Source organism: Caretta caretta, chromosome 4 (genome assembly GCF_965140235.1).
Source record: "Caretta caretta isolate rCarCar2 chromosome 4, rCarCar1.hap1, whole genome shotgun sequence".
Taxonomy (NCBI): Eukaryota; Metazoa; Chordata; order Testudines; family Cheloniidae; genus Caretta; species Caretta caretta.
Window position 1 is genome coordinate 23,272,386 of NC_134209.1, and position 14,549 is coordinate 23,286,934.

The 14,549-nt window shown below is 39.3% G+C and overlaps 1 protein-coding gene across 8 annotated transcripts in view; it reads right to left on the reverse strand.

Moving 5' to 3' along the window:
- Positions 1 to 14,549, reverse strand: part of SLC4A4 (solute carrier family 4 member 4) — a 259,907-nt gene that overhangs the window by 128,668 nt on the left and 116,690 nt on the right. For 6 of the 8 annotated variants that reach the window (XM_048846797.2, XM_048846801.2, XM_048846804.2 and 3 more), the window contains exons 5-6: positions 10,342 to 10,502; positions 3,505 to 3,684 (exon numbers count right to left, since the gene is read on the reverse strand). In XM_048846797.2, the coding sequence (XP_048702754.1) occupies positions 3,505 to 3,684; positions 10,342 to 10,502 (341 nt within the window). The remainder of the gene's footprint in view (positions 1 to 3,504; positions 3,685 to 10,341; positions 10,503 to 14,549) is intronic. The other 2 variants (XM_048846802.2, XM_048846805.2) reach the window with 1 other exon arrangement.

Consider the following 14,549-nt stretch of genomic DNA (forward strand, 5'->3'; position numbering starts at 1 on the left):
GAACTATCACTACCATTCTCATTAACCTCCTATACACAGTAGTAGTAATTGTATCATTAAATTTATTAATCTTATTTGGGTTACTGCTGATTATGTACTATACATATTGTATTACTTTAAAACCAACCTTTGTACTTTTGAATAATTTAAGCACTATAACCAGATGTACTGAAACTTTTCTTAACTTATGTATTATATAATTTTAACATTAGCTTTAATAAAAATTTTAAAGTGTATGAAAGCTTCAAAACAATGCAAACAAAATGGAACTGTTGAAAGGAACCATCTATCTGGCAGAAATCACTATGGGCTGGTGGCACTTTTATTGTTATCAGGCATGACAAAAAACAGCTGTTGTCTTGTTCTCATTACATTTCTATAGGTTTAAAGGCAAAATTCTGCCTTAAGATGTAAATGTGGGTCACCCACTCATATCCAAGCAGTGACATACATGCATCCAAAGGTACTTTTGGTTTTACTTTTTTTTTCATAAAAGCATTAATAAATAATAATAGTGCTTATTATTATACGTAGTTTTTATATAACCCTTTTCATCCTCAGCACTCAAAGTACTTTACTTAAAGTTTAAGTTATTTAACTTAAAATTTATAACACTTCATTATTTATTACCCCCCTTGTATAGGTAGGGAAACAGAGGCACTGAACAATTAACTGACTTGTCAAAGGTCACCCAGCAGATCAGTGACAGTGCCAGGAACAGGACTGGGTCTCAAGTCCAGTTCAGTGGGGCCACTGGACCACAATGCTTCTTCCAACACTAAAAAGAAATGAATGAAAAAACTAGCCATTATATTGGTGACCCAACTTGAGTAAGCATTGTTTTTTTAGGCTAAAAATTAATTTACACAAAGATGAGGGTTATGTGCTTATCCCTAACTCACACAATTTCCAAATTATATCAGCGATGTTTTTTAACCAGTTCTGACAAGAAGCTCAGCTCTCTACAATACATAGAGGAAGACACCATGACTGCCCCAGGGGCTTACAAGCTACGAGAGACAGAGAATATTGTTAAGATACATAATACACAAGTGATCTGCTGATAATTCAATCTCATAATGTTGCAGGGTTTTTGGGTTGGTTTTTGTTTGGCTGGGTTTTCTGTTAAATGGTTGGAGATTTTGGTGTTTCATCACCGAAGGGCTTAGCTGCAAAAGTGAAGGACTGAATGAAGAGCTGGCACAAAAGAGGAGGGAGACCATTCATACATATGGGGGACTGTAAACATTTAAAAAAAAACAGAAAACAAAGTGTGGGAGAAGAATGCACATTCTCTACAATGTACTTTTCACCCTTTAGTGTCAATGAATCCCTTACCAGTTCTGAAGAGTCTCCAATCCTAACCATGTCATACACAGTAATATCAGGTTTCAGAGGAACAGCCGTGTTAGTCTGTATTCGCAAAAAGAAAAGGAGTACTTGTGGCACCTTAGAGACTAACCAATTTATTTGAGCATGAGCTTTCGTGAGCTACAGCTCACTTCATCAGATGTATACCGTGGAAACTGCAGCAGACTTTATATATAAAGTCTATATTTGTATATAAAGTCTGCTGCAGTTTCCACGGTATACATCTGATGAAGTGAGCTGTAGCTCACGAAAGCTCATGCTCAAATAAATTGGTTAGTCTCTAAGGTGCCACAAGTACTCCTTTTCTTTTTACAGTAATATCAGATTATCACAAGGGTTTCTAGCACTCCCGACACCACAGACTTAAACCTATGAAATTCACTGACACTGGAGGCCAGAGTTAAATACTATGGCTGGATTACTTTTATTTGTAACCAATAAAAATATTTGTTTGATTACTATGTGAATTACAGTAGCACTTAGAGGTCCCAAGCTCATAGTAAGAGGTTACACTCTGAACAGTTATGTACATTAAGATAAAGGTAATCAAATCTCAATGGTTGTCTATGGGATCATAAAAGAATTAAGTACCCTTAACCAAATGTACATTACATAGTAGGTTAGGCGCATGACAGCAGTTTATACATCTTTCTCTGAAGCATCAGGTATAGCATGACATTTCTACTTGCAGTATGGGCCTGAAACAAAGCCCACGGAAGTCAGTGCAAGTCCTTCCATTGACTTCAACAGCTTTTCATCAGGCCCCACATTCTTTGGGATGAACCAACCATCTAATTTAACATGGCAAATCCTATCATTCTTTCCTTTATATTTAAGTTTAGCACAAGTATAATTTTCTGTACAGTGCTGTTGGAACCAAAGCCTCCTTTTTCACTCTTTCAGAATGTCTGCCTGAGAATTTGGTAAAGTTCACATCAAAGACACTCCCATGATTGATTCTACTCCACCTTAATTTTCTCTGTCTGAATGCAGCTTTATTCAAGGCACTGGTATGCAATAAGTATTTTTTATTATTGAAAGCAAGTATTTCTCTCTCGCTCTCTCTCACAAATACACACAAATAAGCCTCAAAAATAAAGGACAGCATGAAAGAGGAATAGTTATTTGAATAATAAAATATGACGAGAGAGATGCTGGCATGCAAGTGGAGGCAGAATGCAGAAAGCGGAGTGACTTCACTGCCATTAGTACAGTATTATTACCATCACCTCACTTTGACTTCCTGCTATTTTAAAACAGTAACTTGTAACTGTTCTTCATACAACACTTAGATAGTTTGCAAAATTCCAAACCATGCCGAAGCCCTCTCACTGGCTTAACGTGTTATTCTTGCTTTTCTGGATACTATTTCTAACAGGTCTTCTTTACGAAGTTCAAATCTCAATGCACTTTTAGCTATGGAGTTGCTATTTATGCATAAAGTGCAAGTATAAACTACACACACATACGTGCCTACAAATACACACATACAAATGCATGTTTAAGGGACACACATGCCCCTATATCTGTTTATATACATACAGACATTTTCATAGGATGATTTTGTTTAGGATGAACAAAGCTTCATGAAAATCAGCTTTCACCACACCGAACAATGGTCATAGTGTACTAAAAACTGAGCTCGTTTTTACTATCTTATATTAATATTCAGGGGCCTTGCTTTAAAAGTCTATGTACACCTTCCATAAGAAACTTTAATATACATAAAAACATGGTCTATATTTATATAAGATTACACAACTAGCCTTTAGGGTCTCAGGCACTTTTTTCTCCCTATATGTTCTCATACTGAACACACTCACTGATCTGTATCACCTCCCCAACATCGTCTGAAAGTGTCATTGCAAGTATTACTCTGTGAGCCCCAGGGATTATTGTATTTTGCTATCAGATGCCTCACACTGTACCCTCTCGTGTTCACCCAGTTAGTCCAGTGAAGATATGGACAGAGCAACATGCCACAGGAGCAGAGCCCATAACTGATGCATCATCAGTAGGGCACACTACACTACTTGTGTGTTAGAAAAAGCATGGTCATGAGATGGCAATGGAGTTAGTTTTTTGTGGGTTTCTTTCAAAGGGAAGGCTATAGCCAACTGGCCTCTGCATTACCATTATCAGGGTTGGTAAACATCCTACTTGCACTGGAGACGGTCTTCCCGATGTCAGCCAGAGAGCGTAGGTTCGATTTCTTGGTCTGGTGCCGGTGCTTCCTGAGCAGCGTGTAGGTGACCTTGTCCTTCATGTCTAGTTTCAACAGGCCCGTCTCGATTTGATTGTCAACAACCATCTCTGTTACAATAAGAAATAAGGGAATGGAGGGGGGAGAAAATCACAAAGAGCAAAGTTACTTTAACAGTTATGAGACTGCTACCTTCAGCTAAGTGTCTGGTTTCTTGAGTTCACCCTACTTGTTCAAGGGCTTTCCCTCTTCTAACACTTTTTTTTATTTAATAACGTGATTTTTTTATTTTTAAAAGTAGGTTTCCCTTTTAAGAATTTCTTTTGAAACAAAACTTAAGTATGTTTGTCTTCCAAAAGTCACTAGCCCTGTTCCAGGAGGTCCCTAGAAGAAACACTGCTATCATACCAATAGAAGGCTAGATCCCACAACACTCACACGAGTAATTGCATTGACTTCAGAGGTAAGGAATGCTCTCTGTCATCCAGAAAGGGAAAGAATCTGCGTTACAGAATGAACAATGCTCATGGATACGTACGGTCATCAAGACAGCAAGACCACAGGTGAAATTCTGGCCCCACTGAAGTCAATGGCAAAACGCCTATTGACTTCAATAGGGCAGGTATTTCACTCCATAGGTTTCCAGGTAAATGCAATTTAACAAGAACTATGAAGTTAAATTCCTGGGAATGACTGAACAATTAAACCATAGTTCACCCCTACATCCACAGTAAATTAACATCAACCACATGAGGTAGAACTCACTCTCAATTCTATGATCCCTAAAGAGATTCTGTTATAAATATGAACTTGGGAAAGTCATCCAAAGGCAAATATTCCAGGATTTATGGGGTCTCACATCCAAGTGCATTTTCTTTTTCTTGCTCTTTACTAAGACTCTTCCTGCAACCCGCTACCACTGCCTCATTCATAAATTATCTGCAGAAGGGAGGGACCCTTCCAGCATTGGAATTATCACCTCTGCTGACCATCATCAGTATTGTCAGTTCAGGCAAAAATGTATTGTTTTAACACTTGCATGTTTCTGCCTTAACTGAGTCTCCATAAAACTGCTTCCAGCCCCATTCCAACCCTTCCCCCTTCTCATCAACCCTCTCATTCAGTTCCGATATCAGGGAAATCCTTATAAAAACAAAAGAGATAGACACATTTACTGAAAATCTTTATTCCCCATCCAAGTCATATACTAAGTTACCCATTTTATTAATTCAGTCAATGTTTCGGTTCCTGGAGGGAAGGTGTCAGCTCTTACTTTTCTTTTTTTTTTTTTTAATTAGCACAAGTAAAAGGTCGGAAGTTAGAAGCACAATGGGCCAAAAATTGCCAACTCAAATAGTTCAGGGCGTCAGATCTCATATGCCAACCTAGAATTAACACTTTTTCAAATCACTAAGAAAAAGGCCTAAAATTTCTACTCCAGTTCACCTGAGTGCATGTGTGTACATATGTGTGCAGACAAAAGACATTTTGTAAAGAGGCGGCTTTGTGCAATTTTTCCATTTAATTTTTACTATTCATATTTTATTTTTTTAAACACCTGTTGAGAAACTCAACTTTTCTTTCCCTGTCAATTTTATCTTTTTTTTTTTCCCCACTTGGCAAACTACTCTTCTCCACCTTCCATGTTTCTGATACAGTACAAAGAAACAAATCTGAGTTTTACTTTCTTGTTTGTCATCACCATGAACAAAGCCATCAGTGACTGAAAAACTCCAGGAATAGTGTTTGCAGTTAACTAGTTGTCCCTATCTGGCTTCTACAGCAGCAGAGCAAGAAATACAGTTATATCAACCATAGCTATTCATTTTTTATTTAATTCATTAGTGATAAGAGCATAGATTTAAGGGGAAGAAAAGAATATTTAGGGCCACATTTTCAAAGTAGCCTCAACCAGCCCTCTCATTTTGGGCGATTAAAGTTTCGGGTCTCCAGTTTTAGTGGATGTCTTTGGGTATTTTATCTCCAGTTTTTGCATACAAATTTCAGAGTTATTAGTTATGAATCAAAGAGACTGTGCTTGGTGTCGTACGAGATACAGACGTAAAAGCAGCTGTTTAACCCAATTAGCACACAAAACTTGGGGCGTTTCAAAATTGTAGGCCTGATGTTAAAGGCAGCTTTGGTAAATCTGGCTCTTCGAATATAAAGGAACATGCCTTAGCTGATGATGACTTTACACTAGGATGCATTTTGAGCCTAGCCTACAAAACAATATTTCACTGTTTTTATGTGGAGAACTTTCAAAAAATAATCAATTATGCTATTTTTACTGATTCTGAAACCAAGTTATTATTTACTTTAACTGTGCTTCCACCAGAGATTACTCTAACTAGCTTGTTTTCTGTTCCTCTTTTATTGAAAATTCTCATACACTAGTGAGAATATAGTATTTACAGCAGTCAGCAGTGACAGCATAGGTCATGCAATGCTATAGCTCTTTTCATATAAAAAACATCTTGCCATAGTGCTCAAAAGACATCAGCAGCTCTGTGGAGCAAATCCTCTCACTTCCCTTCAGTCCCCGCCTTTGTAGGCACAGAGCACTCACACCGTGGGCCAAGTCCTATGCCCTTTTACCACCCTATTCTGAAAACTGGCCTGCCAAATCAATTTTTGGTCTCGCCAGCTGTGTCAAAAATCTGAGAAACATTCTCTACGCAGCAGCGATTGTGATGTAGTCTTTTCCTAACAGATGTGAACTTGAAAGTTTTGTTTCCGATGCGACACACAGCCTGTAGAATTCCCTTCACACGGACGCAGAGAAGGCTGCTAATTCATAGCCGACTAGGTACCTAGTGCATGTGAACTTAGTCCTGTTCAAAACGGAACTACATCACCGTGAACTAGAAACCTTTTAGTGCACGGCAGCGGGGTCTATATGGGGCAGAGGGCAACATGTTAAAGCACACGACATTTCACAACCCTGTAGTCCAGATTGCAGCACCACGTAGACAAGCCCTTAGCTATTTTTAGCATTCCAATCACAGGAGTATCTAAATATGAAATACAATACAAGGATAAGCATAACAATCAGTGTGGAGGAGTCTGCTCATCCCTACCTATGCTCTGGTGCTACAACTTTATTTTCCTTCCTTCTCTTCTTCCCCTTCTTTTCCAATCCTCCTTCTACCTCCTGCTTTCCTGTTGTGGCTAATAGGGTTGCTAAGGTTGGTTTTGCACTGGGGTGTCCTCTGCGAAAGGATGCGCTCTCTCATTTTAACCTCTTCCAGTAAGGTGCTCCACCACCTAAGACCCAGCATCACAAAAGCTCTGCCTCTAGCTCTCAAAAGGCCACTGCAGCATTTCTAATAGAGCTGGTTGACACTCTTCAAATATTGGCATCCATAGAAAGGAGGTGAGGGAAGGCTCATTTCCCCTTCTCTCCTCCACCCCCCCAATTTTTCAACCAATTATAGAGCTGGGCACTTTTTTGACCTTTGAAATAAAATAAAAATAAAAGCACAAGAAAACATTCATGACACTTCTTCCTCTTACTTTCAACCAGCACTTGTTTCTAGTTTCCATGTCCTTCATGAGCAAAGCTGTCTTGGAGGATCACGGATGATGAGGTGGTTGCCAGTGTAGCCTTAGCCTGGCCCACAACTATTGAGGGCCATGAAGATTAAGATCAAGACCTTAAATTGGACCCAAAAGGTAAAACAGGACCCATGGAGAGCACAGAGCATTGGTCAGGTGCACTCTTGGTTACTATTCTTGTTTCAGAATCAGATTGCCACAGACTGTATCAATTTTTTTCCAAACATCAAAGATGACAGTTGTGTGTATAAACAAGTGCAATTTATTTTATTTTTTTAATGGTTTATTATTTGCAAGCTGTGGCTGGACAAATAATTGTATATCATCAATGGCTCTTGTACACTGTTCTGTAGGTGTATGCAAGTTATTTATAAATATAAATTGTTATTTGAGGAGCACAAATAGTTTGCTCAGTGTTATCCACAACACAGAGGAAGACCGGTCCTGCCCTAAGAAGCTTACAATCTATGATCGTGATCCTGCAGAAATGTACACATGCTTGACCTTATGCAGTGAGTAATCCCACTGAAGTCAATGGAGAAAATAAGCTTTGAGTTGTTCTAATGATAACAGGGCAAATACAGGACTTCAATGGGTCTTTGCATGATTGGAGACTACGATAACACTTGACATTTGAAATTCCTCCCACCCAGCACCTAGTGTCAATCAAAATACAGTTGACACCTTCTTGCATTAATAAATTAAAATTAAATTAAATTGCTAAGAGGCTCTATATGGCTTATGGAAGTAGTATTGCCATACAGAGCCTGAATCCAATCAGGACAGTAGCAAGTAAAAGCTGACACCAACGGAAGATTATTTGGTGGCCTACAGTCTGGTGATCAGTCTAGTTGCAAGGTGAACTTAAAATAAGGGGTGCTTCTTAGTTTAAAGGGTATTCTTTATTTGATGTCTAATGTCCCAAGTCAAGTCGATATAGTACTTGCTTTGGCTCTGTTTTCAGCAATAATCATACAAACCTACCTATACCCATTATTCCTGCCATTTTTCAGATGAGCCTTATCTACACAGAGGAAAAGCCTGGAATAGCTAATGCAGAAGTGGATTAACCTTAAACCGCAAAAGGGCACCCCTCGTGCCGAATAAGAGAATCCACAGAAGGAGTTAGTGCAGAATACCTATTGCTCTTTAAGTTCATACCCTAGCTATTTTGGACTAACTTCCACTTGTAGACAAGCCCAGTTTCTTGGGGGTGGAGGAGTGCATGCTCAAAGTTTTGGGGAGAAATCTTCGTTAAAGTTGTTTCAAGTTACAGGAGGCAGTTTGGGTTTGAAGACGACTTAGGGAAATGCTTTTAACTGGGATTCCTGTAAGAACAAAGGTGTGGAAACAAAAATGGATTTCTGGGTGATAAGGGATTGGGCTAAGGAATTTCCCTCAGTCAAGAAGAGGTAATAAGTGCATGCTTTTAACTAAGAGTAAATCCAGAGTACAAGGAAGTTAAAAATTCATATTAAAGAAACCTGGCAAAGAATTTAGCCCTGGCTTAGAGCTGAGGCAGAAGAGGATGCTGGGGAAATTTACTGATGTTGCCAGTTACATCTTTTTAGATAAAATCATGCTGCCATTTATTTTTTGTTTATAGGAAGGAGCTGGGGAACGTGCTTTTTAGACAGACTTAGGTCACTGGTTTGAGTCACAAACATCTCACTCAAGGGTATTTCTTCCTCCCAAGCAATGAGAAAAAGGAATCTTAAAGAATCCACAGAGCAGAGGAGAGCTCAGAAGTCCTCAAGCAAGTATCACCACTATCAGCAAAGAGGTAAAACGGAACCACTAAAACTATGCTCAGTTCTGCTGTTACAAAGTGAGATCCAATCTATGAATTCTTTAATGCCACGCAAAGCAAAAAGTCCCCGGTGAAGGTTTAACTAACAGGGACTGTCACTGCTATGCTCTTATAGTTGGTATTATGCTTGACGTGCTTGAATATCACCTTAGATGTGGAAAGCAAGTGACGTGCTTGAATATCACCTTAGATGTGGAAACTGTATTTCTCTGTTATTCTGTTACACCATGAATTAATAATAAACAGAAAGAGGAATACCAATTCATTTATTATAAATGGGTAATTTATTATAAAAAGAATTCAGTTTCTCTCATTAAATGTCTCTATAATTTTTCCCTTAAATAAGGAGACGGTAAATATTCTCAAAGATTAAATTGCAGTGTTGCCCGCTAATGATATTTGCTGTTTTAATTCAAGCCTCAGCTCTTGGAGCCATGTCATTAAGTAAGAGATTTAAAAAAAAAAAAAAATCTACTTCTCATGGTTACAGAGAAAGTCTTGGAAATGTGAACCCTACAAAAAAGTGAAAGAAAATAAAAATAACCTAAGATTTATTATTTTTTAAAATCTCTTTTTAAAAATCAATTCCATGATATTTTGAGGACAAACTCATGTTTTTTGAATGCTTAGCTCTGGAACAGCTCTACCCTGAATTCGCTACAGTCGTTTTAGAAGCAAGTAGAGTAAGTCCCTCAAAGAGGAACTGTGGAATGTAGCGCTCAGCATTAGCCTAATTCCGTAGTCAATGGGACTATTACCAGTGAATTCATTGGAAGCAGAGGTAAGCCAACACTAAGTGCTTTTGCAAAGCCCAAAACATAAGGTCTGACAGCAGTGGAACGTGCATCCCCCTTCATGCACAGAACAGTGACAACACAGGTAGCAGTGATGCAAGCTACCCCACATTGCTCTAATGTGCCTGAACCCTGACTGGGAGCAATTACCTCTAGGAGCAAGAGAATAAGTCACTCTCCATTCTCATCCACTGCTTCGCTTCTCAGGTGAGATGGCCAACCGAAGTGCTAGTTCATGGCAAATGTAACGGTGGTTCCCATGACATGGACGGCTATTCACTCAGAGCTGGACTGAAAGCACCAACAGTTTTGCATAGGCAACTGAAGAGCCATCAGATGGCCATAGCTTTCAGTCACAACCAAACCAAGCAGGGCGGTATGCTACAGGTGAAAGACTTTGTATCTTCCAGGCCACCCAGTCGCAGCTACTCCTGTCATTCCGGAAAGCCTGGGACATGGTTGGCTTTTGGATGTTGACAAAACAACCACAAGTTCATTCCTTCACTTTCACTGACAGCCATTATTCAGGCTCTGAGGAAGAGAGCATTGGGGGGGGGGGTGGTGAGGGAGGATTATTGAAAGAGCCTCCATGGAAGCTTACTTACCCACTACCTGAGGGAGAGAAGTGGCCTCCAAATCCAGCAGGATGGATCCTTTCTCTATACACGTCCTCAGTTCAAACAAGCTGTGCAGGGACAACGTAGCGACGTGAGGCTTGCTCCATCTCTCTCCACCCTGTTCCACTTTCTCTTCAAACTTTATCCACCTATGGAAGGGCAGAGCAGCAAGAATACGTTAAAAATGCTACCTCTGGCGTTTCTGAAAGAGGCACAACAGCCAGAATGTCACCGGGTGTTGACAGGATGTTGACAGGTTTAAACGTACATGAGGTCATGAACACATCACTTTAAATTAAGACAAAGGAAATAAAATGCAACAACTACACCAATGCCACCCAGTATTTGAACAGGCCAAACGTTTCCAAGTTAGCCACCTAAACCATAGTGGGCCACCTAGATTAAAGTGGCTTGATCTTCAGAGGTGCTGAGTCTCCAGAGCCCCCAAAGGACAATGGATTATCAACACCTCTGGAAATAAGGTCACTTTCATTTAGATGCCTAAAACACCTAAATTTGAACATTTTTGGCCATGGTTTTTAAAGGTACCAGGTAAGCTGAGACAAGCAGAAAAGTAAAATGACTGAAATATATCATGAGAGAGAAATTACTAATGAATCTTAGTTCACGGATTTTTATTATTCTTACGCCTGGTCACACTTTGAACATAAGAGGGGAAGAGCCAATCAATCAATCAATCAATCAATAAAAAGCAGCCAGCTCTTATATCGTGCTTTTCATCCATAGGCATCAAAACACTTGACAAAAGAGGAAACTGAGGCACAAAGAGATGAAGTGATTTGTCCAAAGTTACTCAGCAGCCCTTTTGGCAGAACTGGGATCAACATGCAGGTCTCTTAATTCCTGGTTTGGAGGCTGTCCATTGGGTCAAGAAACACAGAACCTCCACTTTACATTGTCTCTGGCACATTATTGCTCACGATACTATGTGAAAGACAACCATGTACAGTCAATTTTCAAATTATAAATAAAGACGACAGTCCTTTGTCAGAAAACTCACTAACTCGCCTGAAACATCCAAAATCAAAATTGGGCAGGATGGGGTGGGGAGGAATCAGTTTGCATGAAGCCCTTCTTAATTGAAAAAAAAAAAAAAGTTATTAGCTTTCTACATTCTGTATCTAGTTGTTTAATGATTCAATGGCATTTTCCTGGGGGGGAAAACCTGCAAGCTCATCTCCCTAGTAGAAGATTAGAGCAAAGGTTAAATACCATTGCATGTAAAACATTATTTACACACCTAAAACCATGTCATCAGGTTAAAGCATTAAAGCATCAGGCCTAAACCTTCAAAAGCAAAGAGAAAGAAATATCTTCAATTCTCACTATTGTGCCTAAGTGTATCAGATCATACAGAAAGAGTGTGACCTGCAGGCCAATACTTAGCGCAACCAACAGCCAGGTGCGTTCTTTCCTTCTCATACAACACAGGTAACAAAGTTTTGCAAGTCAAATTCTGCCCTCAACAGCCCCTGCCTAACCCTCAATTGGTTTGCACAGGTGTGACTGATTGGAACTTAGTAAACAATTCCAAGGAGGTATAAGGAGGAAAAAAATCAGCTTTCTTCCTTAGACATGTTAACACTACAGTGCTAGCAAAAGAAAGTGAAACTCATAAAAACTAATTTCTTTCTCTACAGAAAGCAGATGTAACTGGTGTACACAGGGAACCATGAGTAAGGATGACATTTTTACATAATCGATTTTCAGAGTAGAAACATGCTTAATTTAAGCTATTCCTGGATATTATTTTAACAGATTTTGAGAATAAACATTTTGAGACTTTTAAAAAACTTCTTTTTACCCAAACAAAATGTTGTGACTTTGGTCTGAAAATACTGAAGGAGGACTGTTAGGTCTACAGAGGCTGGGGTTTTTTGATTTACTGAATTTTACCCTGCATGAACATAAATCCTGAAAATTAAAAAGACCTTGACATTTTTGTTGAAGGTGTATAATTCACAATAAAGCACTTTCCCATGTTTGATTTGGATTTGTTTTTTATTTGGTTTTCTCCATATAATCTGCAATATTTAGCTTTGATAAAGCAAGCTTTAACTTATTTTTATAAGTGTTTGAACTGTTAACTGCTATATTTAATGCACTCCTAAAGCTCTACTGAATAGATCTTCCTGCAAATTCTGTTTCACAAACCAAACATTCTCCTAGGTGGAGACTTCCTGCAGTTCAAGCCAAGTCACATAGAAATCAATGGAAGCTTGTGCCTAGGTGCTTTTGAAAATCCCACTAAAAGCCTATCAGCATCTTTAGGCATCTAAATACCTATAAAAACCTGGTTCCCAATCACTTCATTCTTAAACTCCCTTTGAATTCTTCAGTGTCTACCACCTAATCTGGAAATTTATTTAGTTTAGCAATCTGTTCCAATTCCTCTTCTTTTGACACTTCAATCTCTGAAAATGCCTTTTCTTTGATACCTGAAAACAGAATATGTTCAAGATAGGTATCACACACAACATCCTGAGTGGTGAAGACTGATGCAAAGAAATCATTTAGCTTCTCTGCATATCTTTATTATTCCCTTTACTGCCTGGTAGTCCAGCACACCTTCCAAATCTCTCAGGCTTCTGATACATTTAAATAATTTCTTGTTAGTTATATTTTTGGTTATTTACCCTTCACATTCCCTCATACTGTAGAGCTCTTAATTTCCACCTATTCACCTGGCTTTGTTTGCTGATGGTATGAAAGGATGAACAGAGATTAGCAGAAAAATAAAAATCTCAGCTAATTCAAGTTTTAGTCATATTTAGCTCTGATTCAGGGGTGACTTAAAATAACCCTTAAATTGGAGGTTAGTGTTCAATAGCCCAGAGGGACAGTAAGTTGCCTGGGTCAATTCAGTGCTTAGTCAGTGCTCATTACTTGTAGTTACTATTAGCATAGCTAAAAATCACCAAGTTAAAGCCCCATCAGAGTAAAAACAAAAAAACACTACAATTGATTGAGATTCAGTCCTAGTATAATTTTTGTAATTTAATCATTTAAATAATTCAGCCATCTCAGAATTGCTAATAATATTATAATCATTCAGTTGCATTCCCATAAGTAATGTCCTAGGTAGGACCCGCTCTTCTTGGAATATCCCTGAAGATTTTATTAGGGGTTATAAAGTGAGCCCTTTGCATGCTGGAGCAGAACACTGGTAGTTCAGTTAGTACTGAGCAGATACCCAGGTAGCACAAATATGTTCAGTACAGCTGATATTTATGTACCTTGATATCAAGTCTCAAAAGATGAGATTAAAAGAAGCTCTCACAGTTTGGGACACAAAACTCTCTTTTATTAAAAATAACCAAGGACCCAATCCTCCAAGGCCTAGGCTAGAACTGATTTTAGGTGTCAGAATCACTTTTGATAAAATAACGTTGGAGGTCAAATGCAGAAAGTTGCATTTGCAGTTGGTTGAGCAAAGAGAACATTCTCGGACAAGGGAAGAACTTTCAAGGGGATCAAAGGGGAGGAGATGTGCCTAAGTGCTACAGTACGCCCTCACTATAATGAATCGCAGGGGATACAAACCAGGTGTTCAGTATAGCCGGGGTTTGTTATAGCGCGGGGCGGCAGGAAGAGAAACAGATCCTCCAGTCCCAGGGCCAGGGGAGCACTCTGTCCAGCAGTGGCCCTGGGGTTAGAGGATCTGTCACCTCTCCACCTCTCAGCCGTGGGACTGGAGGAGATCTCAGCCCTCCACATGGTGGGCGGGGCTAGAGGTGGGATGCAGGGACCCCATTTGCTAAGGTTCAAGGTTTGTTTGCGAAGCGTGTTCCAGTAAGGGTCTACCATACATGTACCCATTAATATTTACTGTGGTGTGAATTCAGCATTGTGGAGTTTCCTGGTATTCAAAGAGAGAACGTCTATAAAAGTAGCATAACAACAAATCAATTCAGGGCAAGAGGTTGCTGGCTTGATTATTTGAAATTTTTTTCATCACCTCAGTCCAGTTCTACTCCTGACCTCTACACACCTGGCTTCACTGCACCTCACTCCCATCCAACACCCAGTTTGGATCACTTTGACTAATTCAGAGCAAAATAAACCAGTAAGTCTTTTTTAAAACCTCAGTTATGCTTCCCGGGCCCTCAACACTGTCCCAGATTTAGAAAATGCAGCATCTGAAGACTCCCCGAAGTGCGCAGTGACACTGCATG